The sequence below is a fragment of the Pantherophis guttatus genome, chromosome 8, assembly GCF_059756535.1.
Source record: "Pantherophis guttatus breed Tessera chromosome 8, ASM5975653v1, whole genome shotgun sequence".
In the NCBI taxonomy this organism is placed as follows: Eukaryota; Metazoa; Chordata; class Lepidosauria; order Squamata; family Colubridae; genus Pantherophis; species Pantherophis guttatus.
The window spans coordinates 3307234-3322500 of record NC_142070.1 but is presented as its reverse complement, the minus strand read 5'-3'; the positions used below and the strand labels follow the sequence as shown (position 1 = coordinate 3322500).

Genomic DNA, 15267 nt, shown 5'->3' with positions numbered 1-15267 from the left:
GACAAAGTCAGTAAGCCGGTTGTTAAGTGAACCTGCCTTCCTTCCCGCGTTGACTTTGCTTGTCAGAAGGTCGCAAAAGGGGATCACGTGATCCCGGGACACTGCGACCGTCATAAAGGTGAGTCAGTTGCCAAGAAGATCTGAGTTTTTCATCATGGGGATGCTGCAATGGTCATTAAGTGTGAAAAATGGTCCTAAGTCACTTTTTTTTAACTCCGTTGTCATTTTAAAAACGGTCACTAAATGAATGGTTGTAAGTCGAGGACTACCTGTAATCCATCTGGGGGACTATGGAAGAGACCACAAGGGGAGGTTTCCTGGCATGGCTCTCCTGTCCCTTAAGTGGCAGATTTCTTCACTCTATAAAAATCAATTACAGGTAGTCCTTGGCTTACGACCACAATGGAGCTCAACATTTCTGTTGGTAACCGAAACAGTGGTTAAGTGAGTTTTGCCCTATTTTACCACCTTTCCGGCCACAGTGATTAAGTGAATCCCTGCGGTTGTTAAGTTAATAACACGGTTGTTAAGCGAATCTGGCTTTGCTTGCCAAAAGGTCGCAAAAGGGGATCACGAGACCCCCCCAGGACGTTGCAACCGTCATAAATACGAGTCAGTTTGCCAAGCGCCTGAATTTGGATAACATGATCGTGGGAACGGTTCAAAGGTCGTAAGTGTGAAAAAAACATTCGTGAGTCCCTTTTTCCAGCGTTGTTGTAACTCCGAACGGTCAGTGAACGAAGGGTTGTAAGCTGAGGACTGCCTGTAGATATGAAAATAGAGCTTTGATTAGATAGGAAAAAAGAACTTCTGGAATAATGTAAATGTATTTTTTTTTTTGCTGTGTATTCAGCCTGCAGAAATGGGGGCTTTTCACAATTTGGTAGCCAGAGGAGGGCAGCATTCAATCAATCCTTCCTGTCAGGGCTCAGTTCAAGAGGAGGAACGGATCCGTTGATACCCAGGAGAATTAATTCCGCGCCCTCTATTCATGTAAACCCATTGTTGGTTTGCTTTCAATCAGGCGCGTCCAAACCGCAGCCTGAGGGTCATGTGCGGCCCTGAACAGCTAGTATTGCAGCCCCACAAGAGTGGGGGACGGTGAGTTCATGAGGCATGAAAGCTGGCTGGGTGACTTTAGGCCAATCACCTGGACGGGGATGGTGAGTTCTAGTCCCGCCTTAGGGTACGAAAGCCAGCTGGGTGGATTTGGGCCAATCACCAGGAGACAGTGAGTTGTAGTCTCACCTTAGGTATGAAAACGGGTGGGTGACTTTGGGCCAATCACCAGGAGATGGTGAGTTCTAGTCCCAGTTTAGGCATGAAAGCTGGCTAGGTGACTTTGGGCCAATCACCAGGAGACGGTGAGTTCTAGTCCCAGTTTAGGCATGAAAGCTGGCTAGGTGACTTTGGGCCAATCACCTGGAGATGGTGAGTTCTAGTCCCAGTTTAGGCATGAAAGCTGGCTAGGTGACTTTGGGCCAATCACCAGGAGACGGTGCATTCTAGTCCCAGTTTAGGTATGAAAGCTGGCTAGGTGACTTTGGGCCAATCACCTGGAGATGGTGAGTTCTAGTCCCTCCTTAGGAATATAGACAGCTGGGTGACTTTGGTCTAATCACTAGGAGATGGTGAGTTCTAGTGTCCCATAGGCATGAAAGCTGCTGGGTGACTTTGGGCCAATTACCAGGAGTTCTAGTCCCAGTTTAAGCATGAAAGCCGGCTAGGTCTTTGGGCCAATCACCAGGAGACAGTGAGTTCTAGTCCCGCCTTAGGAATAATAGACAGTTGGGTGACTTTGGGCCAATCACCAGGAGACGGTGAGTTCTAGTCCCTCCTTAGGAATATAGACAGCTGGTTGACTGGTCTAATCACTAGGAGATGGTGAGTTCTAGTGTCCCATAGGCATGGGCATGAAAGCTGCTGGGTGACTTTGGGCCAATTACCAGGAGAGCTTGAGTTCTAGTTCTGCCTTAGGCATGAAGGCCGGCTGGGTGACTTTGGGCCAATCACCAGGAGACTGGGAGTTCTAGTCCCATTTTAGGCATGAAAGCCAGCTGGGTGACTTTGGGCCAATCACCAGGAGACTGGGAGTTCTAGTCCCAGTTTAAGCATGAAAGCCGGCTAGGTCTTTGGGCCAATCACCAGGAGACGGTGAGTTCTAGTCCCGCCTTAGGAATAATAGACAGTTGAGTGACTTTGGGCCAATCACCAGGAGACGGTGAGTTCTAGTCCCGCCTTAGGAATAATAGACAGTTGGGTGACTTTGGGCCAATCACCAGGAGACGGTGAGTTCTAGTCCCGCCTTAGGAATAATAGACAGTTGGGTGACTTTGGGCCAATCACCAGGAGACGGTGAGTTCTAGTCCCAGTTTAGGTATGAAAGCTGGCTAGGTGACTTTGGGCCAATCACCTGGAGATGGTGAGTTCTAGTCCCTCCTTAGGAATATAGACAGTTGGGTGACTTTGGTTTAATCACTAGGAGATGGTGAGTTCTAGTGTCCCATAGGCATGAAAGCTGCTGGGTGACTTTGGGCCAATTACCAGGAGATGGTGAGTTCTGGTTCTGCCTTAGGCATGAAAGCCGGCTGGATGACTTTGGGCCAATCACCAGGAGACAGTGAGTTCTCGTCCCGCCTTAGGAATGATAGACAGTTGGGTGACTTTGGGCTAATTCCAAGGAGACAGTGAGTTCTAGTCCCATCTTAGGCATTCAAGCCGGCTGGGTGAGTTTTGGCTAGTCTCTCTTCCTCTCAACGCAGCCCACCTCACAGGGTTGTTTTTGTGGTGAAAGCATGCAGAGGAAGGTGTTTTGGATATGTTTACCGCCTTGACGTATTTGTCAAAATAAACGTGGGATTCGGATAAATAAAATAATACAATAAGTAACATATTAAAAAACGAAGGACCTCTGTAATTTATACACATTGCCTCTATTATATATTTTATAAGCGTCCCAAGGCCATTCCTCTTCACTCAGTGTGGCCCAGGTGAGCCAAAGTGCTGGATAAACACGGTTGGGAGGAAAACCTCCCTGATATCTTGAGTGATTATTTTGCCTCCTGTGTCGTAAGCCAGAATTTAGCATTTATTCATCCTTTGCTGCCGGAGCCTTCCGTGAAGCCTCTGAAGACGACTTCAGAACTGCCAAAGGTCTTTAGCTATCATGGCTAAGAGGACCATATATAATAACCTTCTAATATCAACTGTGCTCAAATCCTGGGCACATACACAGAAAGCCCAACTCCGTTCATCGGCTGCGCAGAGGGTTATAAATTCCCGTGGATCCCCGAACAATAAATCTTAACTCGGCTGGGCCCGAAAGGTCAGGAAGGAAATAATTCTTGGTAGTTGCTTAGCCTTGAGCTTTCCTCCTTTCTTCATTTGATTCCTCGCAAGAGAGAGAGAGAGAGAGAGAGAGAGAAAGAAAGGGGCATTGATTCCGAGTGCTTCTCCTTAACTAGAAAAATATATTGGTTGGCTTCGGAGCGAGGGATTCGCATTGAATGCCCTGGCTCCCTTTCCTTTAAACGCGCATAATGCGCTGGAAAAAAATTGCACGGCCTCCTTTCCCCAAACGAAACAGTACCGTTAATTGTCAGAGCCCCAGTCGAATCTCTGCCATAAAACGAATGGGCTCACGTGGCAAGGAACAAAACGACAGTGGATTTATATTTCCATTTATTTCTCGAATGTATCCATGTACAGGCAGTTCGTTTAATGACCGAAGAAGTTACAACGGCCCCCGAAAAAAGGGACTGATGGACCGTCTTTCACACTTACGACGGTCATGTGATTTACATTCAGATGCCCGACAACTGACTCGCATTTATGACGGTGTCAGTGTCCCAGGGTCACGTGACACCCCCTCCCCCCCCCTTTTTTTGCATCCTTCTGACGAGCAAAGTCAGTGGGGAAAGCCGGATTCACTTAACAACCAGGTCACCAACTTAACAACCGCAGTGATTCAATTAACAACAGAGGCAAGAAAGGTCTTGAAATGGGGCACCACTCACTTAACAAATGTCTCACGTAGCAACATAAATTTGGGGATGAGTTGCGGTTGTAAATTGAGGACTACGTGTACCATTAAATGTAAGAGCCAGTAATTGAATGGGCTTACGTGCCAAGGAACAAAACAACAATGGATTTCTTTCTATGGCCCCGGATGTGTCCATATACAGGTAATCCTCGACTTACAACATTTCACTTAATGACCGAACTTACAATGGCACATGAAAAAAATGCGGCTTATGACCATCTTTCACACTTATGACCGTTGCATCCTTCCCTCATCCCCATGGTCAAAATTCAGATTTCCTTGGCAAGGGATTCATACTTATGACGTTTGCAGCCTCCCGGGGTCATGTGACACACCCCTCCCCCTTTTTGCATCCTTCTGACAAGCAAAGTCAAGGGGGGGGAAGCCGGTTTCACTTAACAACCAGATTACTAACTTAACAGCTGCAGGGATTTGCAGTAAAACGAGGCAAACCTCACCTCACAAATGTCTCGCTTGGTAGCAGAAATGTTGGACTCAACCGGGGTCGTATGTCGAGGACTATCCGTAATTTATTAAACCAACCGGCTGCCCGAAATTATTCTTCTAAATGATGCTGAACGTGTTAGGAGTCCAACACTGGTTGGCCTTGTTTGGGTATCCATAAAGGGCAAATGCTTCCAGAAACTGGATAAAGCAATAACTTTTGGGGATGGAACAGTATCGCCGAGTCTGAAAAATCACTCCGTCGTCCTCAAGAGCGGAAATCGGGAAACCCAAGCAATACCCAAGGCCTATAAGAATTTTAGTGTGGTGCAGTGGTTAGAATGCAGCGTTGCAGGCCAATTCTGCAGTTCGATTCGGACTGGCTCAAGGTTGACTCCGCCTTCCATCCTTCCGAGGTCGGTAAAATGAGGACCCAGATTGTTGGGGGTGATCATGCTGACATTGTAAACCATGCATAGAGTGTTGTACGTCATTGTGAAGCGGTATTTAATTCTAAACACTGTGGCACCAAGGACCCTACAGTCCTCCTCCTCCCTGCAAACCCATCTAGCATTTTTTTTTTTTTTGCTTTAATTTATATGCCGCCCTTCTCCGGAGACTCAGGGCGGCTTACAATGCGCTAAGCAATAGCCTTCATACTTTTGTATATTTATACAAAGTCAGCTTATTGCCCCCACAATCCGGGTCCTCAATTTACCTACCTTAGAAAGGATGGAAGGCTGAGTCAACCTTGAGCCTGGTGAGAATTGAACTTGCAGTAATTGCAGGCAGTGAATGATAATAACAGGCTATTAGTCTGCTGCGCCACCAGGCTCTTTACCCAACTAGGTAACATTGATGATGTTACCTAGTTGGGTCATGAAAGGTCTACAAGAAAACCAAGGTCAGAGAGTACCATGACCCCACAATCCTCCTCCTCCTCCTGCAAACCTCACTCCCTTCCAGCACTGATGTTATTCCTTAGTTGAGTTATGAAATGTCTTCAAGGAAATCACCAAACTCAGAGGGTACCAAGGACCCCACAGTCGTCATCGTCCTCCTCCTCCTCCTCCTCCTCCTCCTCCTCCTCCTCCTCCTCCTCCTCCTCCTCCTCCTCCTCCTCCTCCTCCTCGCAAATCCTACTCCTTTCTTGCATTGATGATGTTCCCTAGTTGGGTCATGAAAAATCTGCAAGAAACCAACCAAGCTCAGAGAGCACTAAGGACCCCACAGTCGTCTTCCTCCTCCTCCTCGCAAATCCTACTCCTTTCTAGCACTGAGGACCGCACAGTCCTTCTCTTCCTCCTCCTCCTGATACGTTACTGATGACTGTACTGTTTCTACAACAGCGAAGTTGGGTCCTGAAATATCTGCAAGAAAAACAAGCAAGCTCAGAGAGCCCCAAGGAGCCCTCATTTCAGTCCCGAGCTACAACTATTCTCCTTTGTTGCTATTTATATTTGCTGTGCAAATACTGCCACAGTTCCGTGCCCTTTAGAAGAACTCCCCCCGATTTCTGAATTGTCACTGATGTTTCTATGGGAATAAGCAAAGTTTTACTGCAGCCAAAGTGCCACCTGAATGCTTTTGAAACCAGCTTTTTTTTATTTTGCATCTTAGCTTGTGATCGCTGGGCGGTGCTTCCTCCACCTGATCTCCCCCACGATATCAACCGGTTCGGACACTCGGCTGTGCTGAGCAACAAGTAAGAGGCGGGCGTATCTTGCGTTGGGGTGGAAAGTGGTAGTAGGATGGGGAAAAGGGAGCCGAGGGCGGCTTTGTGGTTCCCGAAGAACCTTTCTAGGGCTTAAACATTTGTATTAGTTTGTTGAAATGTACAATACAAAAATACAAAGAAAAACAAGAAGAGTGGGAAAATAGGAAAGGAGAAGAGGAAAAAGTGCAGTGTAAAAGGGAAAAAAAAAAGAAAAAAAAGCATTGACTTCCAATAGTTTTGAGTTGCAGTAAAATAAGGAAATAACATGCAAGCTCATCTTTTTACTTTTGCATATTAATATGTACTAGCCATTTCTATAACAACAAGCCTATTTAAACAGCAAAACCCAAAATAAGGGTTGGTTTTTTTTGCCAGCTCAAGCACAAGGCCCAGAAGCGGTTTCCAAGTGGAAACAAACTTAATTGCATTCTTTTCTTTAATCAAAGCAGTCCATTTAGCCCTCTCTGCTAGCTCCATCAGCTTTTGCAGCCAGTCCTTTCATTTTTGTGCAGAGTATTCTTGCTGTTGGTGGGGGCCTGAAAAACCAACCATTTTAAGACCCCCCAAATCTCAGTTAATCTCCCCCAAATCTTGTTTGAGATACTTTCCCGGGACCTTATAATGCCTCTGCAGTGCCACTCATAAAATAACAAGAGCTGAAAGGGACCTTGGAGGTCTTCTAGTCCAACCCCCTGCTCAGGCAGGAAACCCTATACTATTTCAGACAAATGGCTGTCCAGTCTCTTCTTAAAAACTTCCAATGTTGGAGCACTCACAACTTCTGGTGGCAGGCTGTTCCACTGATTCATTGTTCTCACTGTCAGGAAATTCCTCCTTAGTTCTAAGTTGCTTCTCTCCTTGATTAGTTTCCACCCATTGTTTCTTGTCTTGTTCTTCTGGTGCTTTGGAGAATAGGTTGACCCGCCCCCCTCTTCTTTGTGGCAGCCCTCCAAATATTGGAAGACTGCTATCATATCACCCGTAGTCTTCTGAACCTTTACAGAATAACCGAGTTGGAAGGGACCTTGGAGGTCTTCTAGTCCAACCCCCTGCTTAAGCAGAAGACACTATTATCAGTGATAGCGAAACTTTTCGGCACCAAGTGCCCAAACTGGAACATGTCCGCTGTGTGCGCCAGACCACCAGAAAGCTGAAGACCAGCTGGCCAGTACACATGTGTGCACTGGCCAGCTGGTCTTCGGATTTCTAGTGGTCCGGCGCACGCAAAGACCACTTGGCCAGTGCGCATACATGGGCTGGAAACCAGAAAAGCAGCTGGCGATGGCTCATGTGCCCACAGAGGGCTCTGCATGCCACGCGTGCCATAGGTTCACCCTCACGGCCCTATACCATTCCAGACAAGTGGCTGTCCAGTCTCTTCTTAAAAACTTCCAGCAATGGAGCACCTGTTCTGTCCCCGTCTCACACACGCACACAAACAGTCAGCCAGGAGTTAAAATAAACTTGCAGACAATAATTTCCTTCGATAACAGAATTGGCAGCAACCCAGGAGCTGCTTTCCAAAAACTTTACTCACAGAGGGAGGTGTTCCTCCTCCGTCAGATAAACCGAAATAAATTCACAAAGCCAAAGAATTGTCAAGTCCGGTCCTTAATAAATCCAAGGAAGGCAGATAACGAAGTTCCAGAGACACAGTATGACTTGCTAGCTGTTCAGTTTTGTCCGTCACAAAGCCTGAATGGCCACCACACCCCCTTTTATCCCCTGTGGGGTGTAGTCCAGTGACTCAGCTTAATCTCTGGCACGCCTCCTTCTCTGCTGCCTGCACTTGTCTTTCCGACGCTGACGGGGATCCAGCCAAGACTTATCTCCTTCACTGTCTAACTGCGGCTGCTCGGAGATGCCTGGCTCCTGGCCTATCTCTTCTCCTTCGGGAGACACCTGAGGCATTGCCAGAGAGGAGGGTCCTGGAGAGGGAGGCCTTGCCAACTCCTCTCCTTCACTTTTGGAGTCTTCTCCCTCCGATAAGACGGGCTCGGGGGTCGGAGTCACAACAGCACCCACAGCTTCTGGTGGCAAGCTGTTCCACTGATTAATTGTTACAATTGTCAGGAAATTCCTCCTTAATTCCAGGTTGCTTCTCTCCTTGATGAGTTTCCGTCCTTTGCTTCTTGTCCTGCCTTCAGGGGCTTTGGAGAACAGGTTGACTCCCTCTTCTTTGTGGCAGCCCCTCAGATGTTGAAACAATGCTATCACGTCACCTCTAATCCTTCATATCTAGCCTGAGGGTGCGTAAAATGCCCAGATCTGCTTTCCATCTACCGTATTGTTACATCTGAACAGAGCGCGCATCGCCTCTTGAACAGAATCCGATCTCCTCCATTCTTCCTCTCCCCCACCCCGCCCTCCCCAGCTCTTCATTTCCGCACGGTAATGAGCTGCACGGGTTAATTGCGAAAACATAACTTTTACAAGTCTTGAAACATGAAGATTTAGCTCATTGAGTCCTCCATCCTTCCTCGCTTTGAACAACGGCTTCCCACTCGGTTTTTCCACCTCATTCGCTGGCTAATGTACCTCCTCTCGTAGCAAGACGGCTTAAACTTCTTCCTCGGAAGACCTCCCCCCCACCCTTTTAAATCTTCTCTTCTGGGGTGAGAGCCATTTGCAGTTCTGGCTTGCTGTTAGGAGCCCCTTTTTCTGAACTCTGCTTGTGTCTAACACGTCGTGCTTGACTTCGGCCGGCCCTCGCTTCATCCGCAGCGCCGTAACTTTAAAAACGTCCACCGAAGCTGTTTTTCAACGCGATTTAGATTCAGCGAGAAAGCTTGGGACTCCTTCCTGCTCAGCAATTAAAAGATTCTGTCCATTCTGCGCTCCGGTCATCATTCTGCTTTTCAAAAGTAAACAACAACAACAACAACAAATCTGCCTTACAAATAACCTGGATGTGAGCTACTCACCCTAAAGGCCTGCGTTATTTTATTAAGCGGATTGGGAGAGAGACGGGGCGGAGTTTTAAAAAGTTTTTAAAAGATTTGCTTGGTCTAGATTGGACAAGGGTACGTTGGCGAATGGGTGATCAGATTCAAGGAGGGAATAAAATCAGGTAAGGGTAGTAGGGGACCTGGGAAAAAGATTGCACCTCTTGTGTTGGAGCATCAGAATAGCAGAATTGGAAGGGACCTTGGAGGTCTTCTAGTCCAACCCCTTGCTTGAGCAGCAGGCCCTGTTAATAATGACTGTGAGGAAATTTCTCCTTAGTTCTAGGATAGGATAGGATAGGATAGAATATAGATAGAACAGAATAATACAATGGAGAAGAGAAGAGAAGAGAGTCAGAAAGGAGTATAATATATGGAATGGAATGGAATGGAATGGAATGGAATGGAATGGAATGGAATGGAATGGAATAGGATAGGATAGGATAGGATAGAATAGAATAGAATAGAATAGAATAGAATAGAATAAAATAGAATAAAATAGAATAAAATAGAATAAAATAGAATAAAATAGAATAAAATAGAAATAGAATACAATAATAAAATAGAAATAGAATAGAAATAGAAATACAATAATAAAATAGAAATAGAATAGAAATAGAATAGAAATAATAGAATAGAATAGAATAGAAATAGAAAGGAAATGAAACAGAAACAGAAACAAACGAATAGAATATATGAAATGGAATTTAATGGAATGGAATGGAATAGAATAGAATAGAATAGAATAGAATAGAATAGAATAGAAACGAAACAATAACATAACATAACATAACAGAACAGAACAGAACAGAACAGAACAGAATTAGAATAGAATAGAATAGAATAGAATAGAATAGAATAGAATAGAATAGAATAGAATAGAATTAAAATAGAATAGAATAGAATAGAATAATAGAATGGAATAGAATGGAATAGTGTTGGTGAACCTTTTTGGCACCGAGTGCCGGAAGTGGCAGGCAGAGCCATCTCTCCGGGCACGCAAGCCGTCGCCCGTTGCTCTTCCGGGTTCTGGCATGCCGGCCAGCTGGTCTTCACATGCGCGGGAGCGCCAGAAACCTCTGGGAAGATGATCTTCCTGGTTTCTGCCATGGGTATGCGCTCCGGCCAGGTGGCCTTCACGTGTGCATGTGTGCCAGAAACCGGAAGACCAGGTGGCCGATGTGCATGCACATGCCGGAAACCGGAATCGCAGCTGCCCAGCACGCGCATGTGCACTGGGCGGCTGGTCTTCCGGTTTCCGGTGCTCCCCCACACATGAAGACCACCTGGCTGGTGTGCCAGAACCCCAAAAGAGCAACAGGCGACAGCTCGCATGCCTGGAGAGATGGCTCTGTGTGCCCCTTCCGGCACGCGTGCCATAGGTTCACCATCACAGGAATAGAATAATACAATGTAATAGAGAATACCGTGTTTCCCTGAAAATCAGACCCTGTCTTATATTTTTTTGAACTCTGAAATAAGCGCTTGGCCTTATTGCCATGTGCTCAAAAGCCCCATTGGGCTTATTATCAGGGGGTGTCTTATTTTGGGGGGAAACAGGGTATCTCTGTCTGTCTGTCTGTCTGTCTATCTAATCTATACATACATATACATCATCTCTCTCTCTCTCTCTCTCTCTCTCTCTCTCTCTCTCTCTCTCTCTCTCTCTCTCTGTATCTATCTATCTATCTATCTATCTATCTATCTATCTATCTATCTATCTATCTATCTACCTACCTACCTACCTACCTACCTACCTACCTACCTACCTACCTACCGTGTTTCCCCGAAAATAAGACCCTGCCTTATATTTTTTTGAACTCTGAAATAAGCGCTTGGCCTTATTGCCATGTACTCAAAAGCCCAATTGGGCTTATTATCAGGGGATGTCTTATTTTGGGGGAAACAGGGTATCTATCTATCTATCTATCTATCTATCTATCTATCTATCTATCTATCTATCTATCTATCTATCTATCTATCTAATCTATACATACATATACATCATCTCTCTCTCTCTCTCTCCCTACCTCCCTACCTCCCTACCTACCGTGTTTCCGCAAAAATAAGATCCTGTCTTATATTTTTTTTGAACCCTGAAATAAGCGCTTGGCCTTATTTCCATGCGCTCAAAAGCCCCATTGGGCTTATTATCAGGGGATGTCTTATTTTGGGGGAAACAGGGTAGAGGAGAAGAGAAGAAGAATAAGCAGGTGCTTGTCCATTCTGATGAGCATAGATTAGCCTGATCCAAGGGACTTACACGATATGCCCTAAAATCAGCCTTGACCGCTTCCCAGCATTCCTTGCCAGCGTGAGAGCCATGGTTCACTTCTTTTTCTTTTGTTTTTGTTTGTTTTTGTTAGCACCATGTACCTCTTCGGAGGCTTCAACAGCCTGCTCTTGAGCGACATTGTAAAATATACGCCTGAAAGCTGCGAAGCGTACCCCACTCAGGCCTCCTGCTTAAAGGCGGGCCCTGGACTCCGATGTGTCTGGAACGGATCCGTTTCCCAGTGCCTCCCTTGGGAAATGGCCGCCACGCAGCAAGAACGCAAAACGAGCGAAGAATGTCCTTCTTGGCTGGGTAAGTATTGCAGGGGAGCCCATTGGTTTTACCGGGGATTGTATCCTAGACCAGTATTTCTGCACCGTGGCCCCTTTAAGACCTGTGGACTTCAATTCCCAGAATTCCCCAGCCAACCATTCTGGGAGTTGAAGTCCACAGGTCTTAAAGGGGCCACGGTGCAGAAATGCTGTCCTTACCCACTACGCTCCTTCTTGATTTTGTGTTTACTGTTTTGGAGTAGGAAATGGAAAATCAAATTTGGAAGGATTCTTGAGTTGAGTTGAGTTGAGTTTGCGTTTGAGTTAGATTTAGATTTAGATTTAGATTTAGATTTAGATTTAGATTTAGATTTAGATTTAGATTTAGATTTAGATTTAGATTTAGATTTGAAACTGTATTTGTATTTGTATTTGTATTTGTATTTGTATTTGGATTTGGATTTGGATTTGGATTTGGATTTGGATTTGGATTTGGATTTCAATTGATTTTTTGGACCTTCCAGGTCTAATGCCGTTTCATTTGTCCACTGCTGCTAAAACTTTTGTCCTTTGTCAGTTGGATAGTGGTTATGCAGGTAGTCCTCAATTTACAACCATTCGTTCAATGACCGTTGGAAGGTACAAAGGCACTGAAAAAAGGCTCCATTTTGTGACTGAGTTTCACACTTATGACCATTGCAGCATCCCTATCTATGGTCACGTCATAAAAATCCCGACACTTGGCGACTGGTTCATAACGACGACAGTGGCAGGGTCCCAGGGTCAGGTGGTCCTCTTTTGGCACAAGCCCAGTCCAGATTCACTGTACAATCGTGTTACTAACTTAACAGCCGCAGTGATTCACTTAACAACCATGGCAAGAAAAGTGGTAAAAATTGGGCCAAACTCTCTTTAACAACTTGTCCGGCTTAGCAACGGAAATTTTGAACTCAATTCTGGTTGTAAGTTGAGAACTCCCTGCATATCAAGGCTGTTCTGGGGTTTCACCCAGTTCATCAAGTCTCCTGCTTGAGCAGAGGTTGGACTAGAAGACCTCTACGGTCCCTTCCAACTCTTTTATCATTCTGTTATTCCAAGCCTCCAGAGATGGAGAACCCACAGTCTCCATAAATAGACCGATCCAGTGTCGGAGTGATGTTTTTTTGCCTGGAAATAATCCTGATACGTCAACGAATTTGACGGTGGCTGGTTCAGTTGGAATGGCTGTTGTGGCCCGTCAGCGGCCTGTGCGGATTGTAGCTGATTCCGACAGCGAGGACGCTGGTGTGGTGCTGCGCCAACAGCCTGTGCAGCTGGCGCTCAAGTCAGACAATGAGGAGGCTGGAGAAGATGTGGTGCCAGAGGCGGGGATTCAGCCAGGGCCTTCAGAAGCTCCCATAACCGGCCAACTCGGTCCCACAGAGAGGGCCTCCTTAGGGTGCCGTCGGTCAAGCAATGTGGACTGACGACACCCAGGGGGAGAGCCTTCTCTGTGGGGGCACCCGCCCTCTGGAACGAGCTACCCCCAGGAATACGACTGATCCTGGACCTCCGGACCTTCCGTCGAGCTTTGAAGACCTTCCTATTTCAGCAAGCTGAGCTGGCTTAAATTTTAATGGGTTATTTTAAGGGTTAATGGGTTTTAATTTTTGGGAAGCCAATTTGATTTAATTCTGCTTTTAAATTATTTTAAATTTTATATTGTATGTATTTTAATTTTGGCTGTTCACCACCCTGAGTCCTTCGGGAGAAGGGCGGTATACAAATTTAAATAATAAATAAATAAAATAAGTGAAGAGGACGAAGAGAAGATGTACGGGTGCGCAGAGCGGCCAAAAGGCAGGAGTGGCTCCTCAGGAGGAGGTCTCCTCGAGAGTAAGGCTTGGGGCTAATTGGCCACTCCCTTAGCCTATTTAAGGAGGAACCCCGACTGAAGCAATTTGCAGGGAACAACTTCAGTTCACTCTACTTCGCGTCTGGATTCTCTGCAAATTGCTTCTGGGCTTTCTGCCAACCTTAGTAAGATTGTGATTACTTTATCTTTGGTTTCTTGTAGGCTGTTGAGAAAGTTTATTAACAGCCTTTGTTTTTGAAAAAGACTGAGTTATTTTAGTAAATTAAGTTTTGTACAAACTTTGTGTGTGCTGTGTTCTTCGGGGTCCGTAGCTGGGGCAGAACAATGGCAGTGAAAGTGGCCCCTGAGCAGCCCATCTGGTACTTGTGGCATCCTTGGGGGTAGAGAAGTTAAACCGTTCGGTCAGTCGGTCACCGCAGGGTGGAGATTAACCATGGGCGTGTTTGACTGTGCGGCCTCTTCTCTCTGCCTAGCTGTGGACCATGAAAAATGCGACCAGATTACAGACTGCTACAGCTGCACGGCCAACACCAACTGGTGTCACTGGTGCACTGACCAGTGCCTGTCCAAGAACAGCAATTGCTCAGAAGACCAGGTAACCCCCTCCGCGGGCTTTCTTGCAATTGCCTTGCTGACAATTGACCCTGATTTGGAGTTCTAGGTGGGCTGAAACTCCTTAGGATGGTGGGAGGGAAGGAAGAGAGGAAGGAAGGAAAAGAGGGAGGGAGACAGGAAGGAAGGAAGAGAGGGAGGGAAGAAAAGAGGGAGGGAGAAAGGGAAGGAAAGGAGGGAAGGTAAAGAGGGAGGGAGAGTGAAAGGAAGGAAAAGAGGGAGGGAAGAAGGAAAGAGGGAGAAAGGAAGAAAGGGAGGGAGGGAGGGGGAGAAAAGGAGAGGAAGGAAAGGAAAGGGAGGAAGGATGGAAGGAAGGGACAAAGAAGAAGGAAGGAAAGAAAAGAGGGAGAGGGAGGGAAGAAGGAAAAAAGGGAGGAAGGAAAGGAAGGAAGGAAAAGAAGAGGAAGGGAGGAAGGGAGGAAGGAGTGAAGGAAAGAAAAGAGGGAGCGAGGGAGACAGGAAGGAAGAAAAAGAGGGAGGCAGGAAAGAAGGAAAGAACAAAAAGAGGGAGGGAGGGAGGGAAGGAAGGCAGGCAGGGAGAAGGAAAGGAAAGAAGGAAAGAAAAGAGGGAGAGAGGGAGGGAAGGAAGGAAGGCCGATTGGCAGAACCAGGTTTCCAGAGCCTTGTGAAAACGTGTCAAGATGGGGGCCAATCTTATTTCCTCAGCGATGATGTTCCACCGGGAAGGGGCCACCAGGGAGAAGGCCCCTTTTCTGGGTCTCTGCCAGAAGGAGGTCCCTGAGAGAGGGGACCCACAACATCCCCTGCCTTCCCCACTCCTGGTCCTGGGAAAAGACCGCCCTTCGGATAACCTGACCCCCCCCCCACCCCTCCCAAGCCATGTTGAGCTTCGAAAGTGACCATATCTGCGAATCGGACCCGGAAGCAGACAGGGCAGCTCCCGCAGGACAAGACGACACCCGCGCACACCTGGGTCTGCACAAAACCATGGGGGCTGCCGCGTTTCGAACCAGGTGGAGCTTCCGGCTCCTCTTTAAGGGCAGCCCCAGGCAGAGCACGTCGCGGTAGTCAAGTCGCAAGGCAATGTCTATCTCCCCCGGTTGCAAAATGCTGGGCTTGGTGGGGGCTCCCCCTTCGCCTTCCT

The 15267-nt window shown here is 46.7% G+C and overlaps 1 protein-coding gene across 2 annotated transcripts in view; it reads left to right on the top strand.

The window, feature by feature from the left end:
• ATRN (attractin) overlaps positions 1 to 15267 on the top strand; it is a 211724-nt gene that overhangs the window by 73593 nt on the left and 122864 nt on the right. For both annotated transcript variants that reach the window (XM_087874805.1, XM_060687203.2), the window contains exons 11-13: positions 6107 to 6191; positions 11515 to 11735; positions 14024 to 14145. In XM_087874805.1, the coding sequence (XP_087730931.1) occupies positions 6107 to 6191; positions 11515 to 11735; positions 14024 to 14145 (428 nt within the window). The remainder of the gene's footprint in view (positions 1 to 6106; positions 6192 to 11514; positions 11736 to 14023; positions 14146 to 15267) is intronic.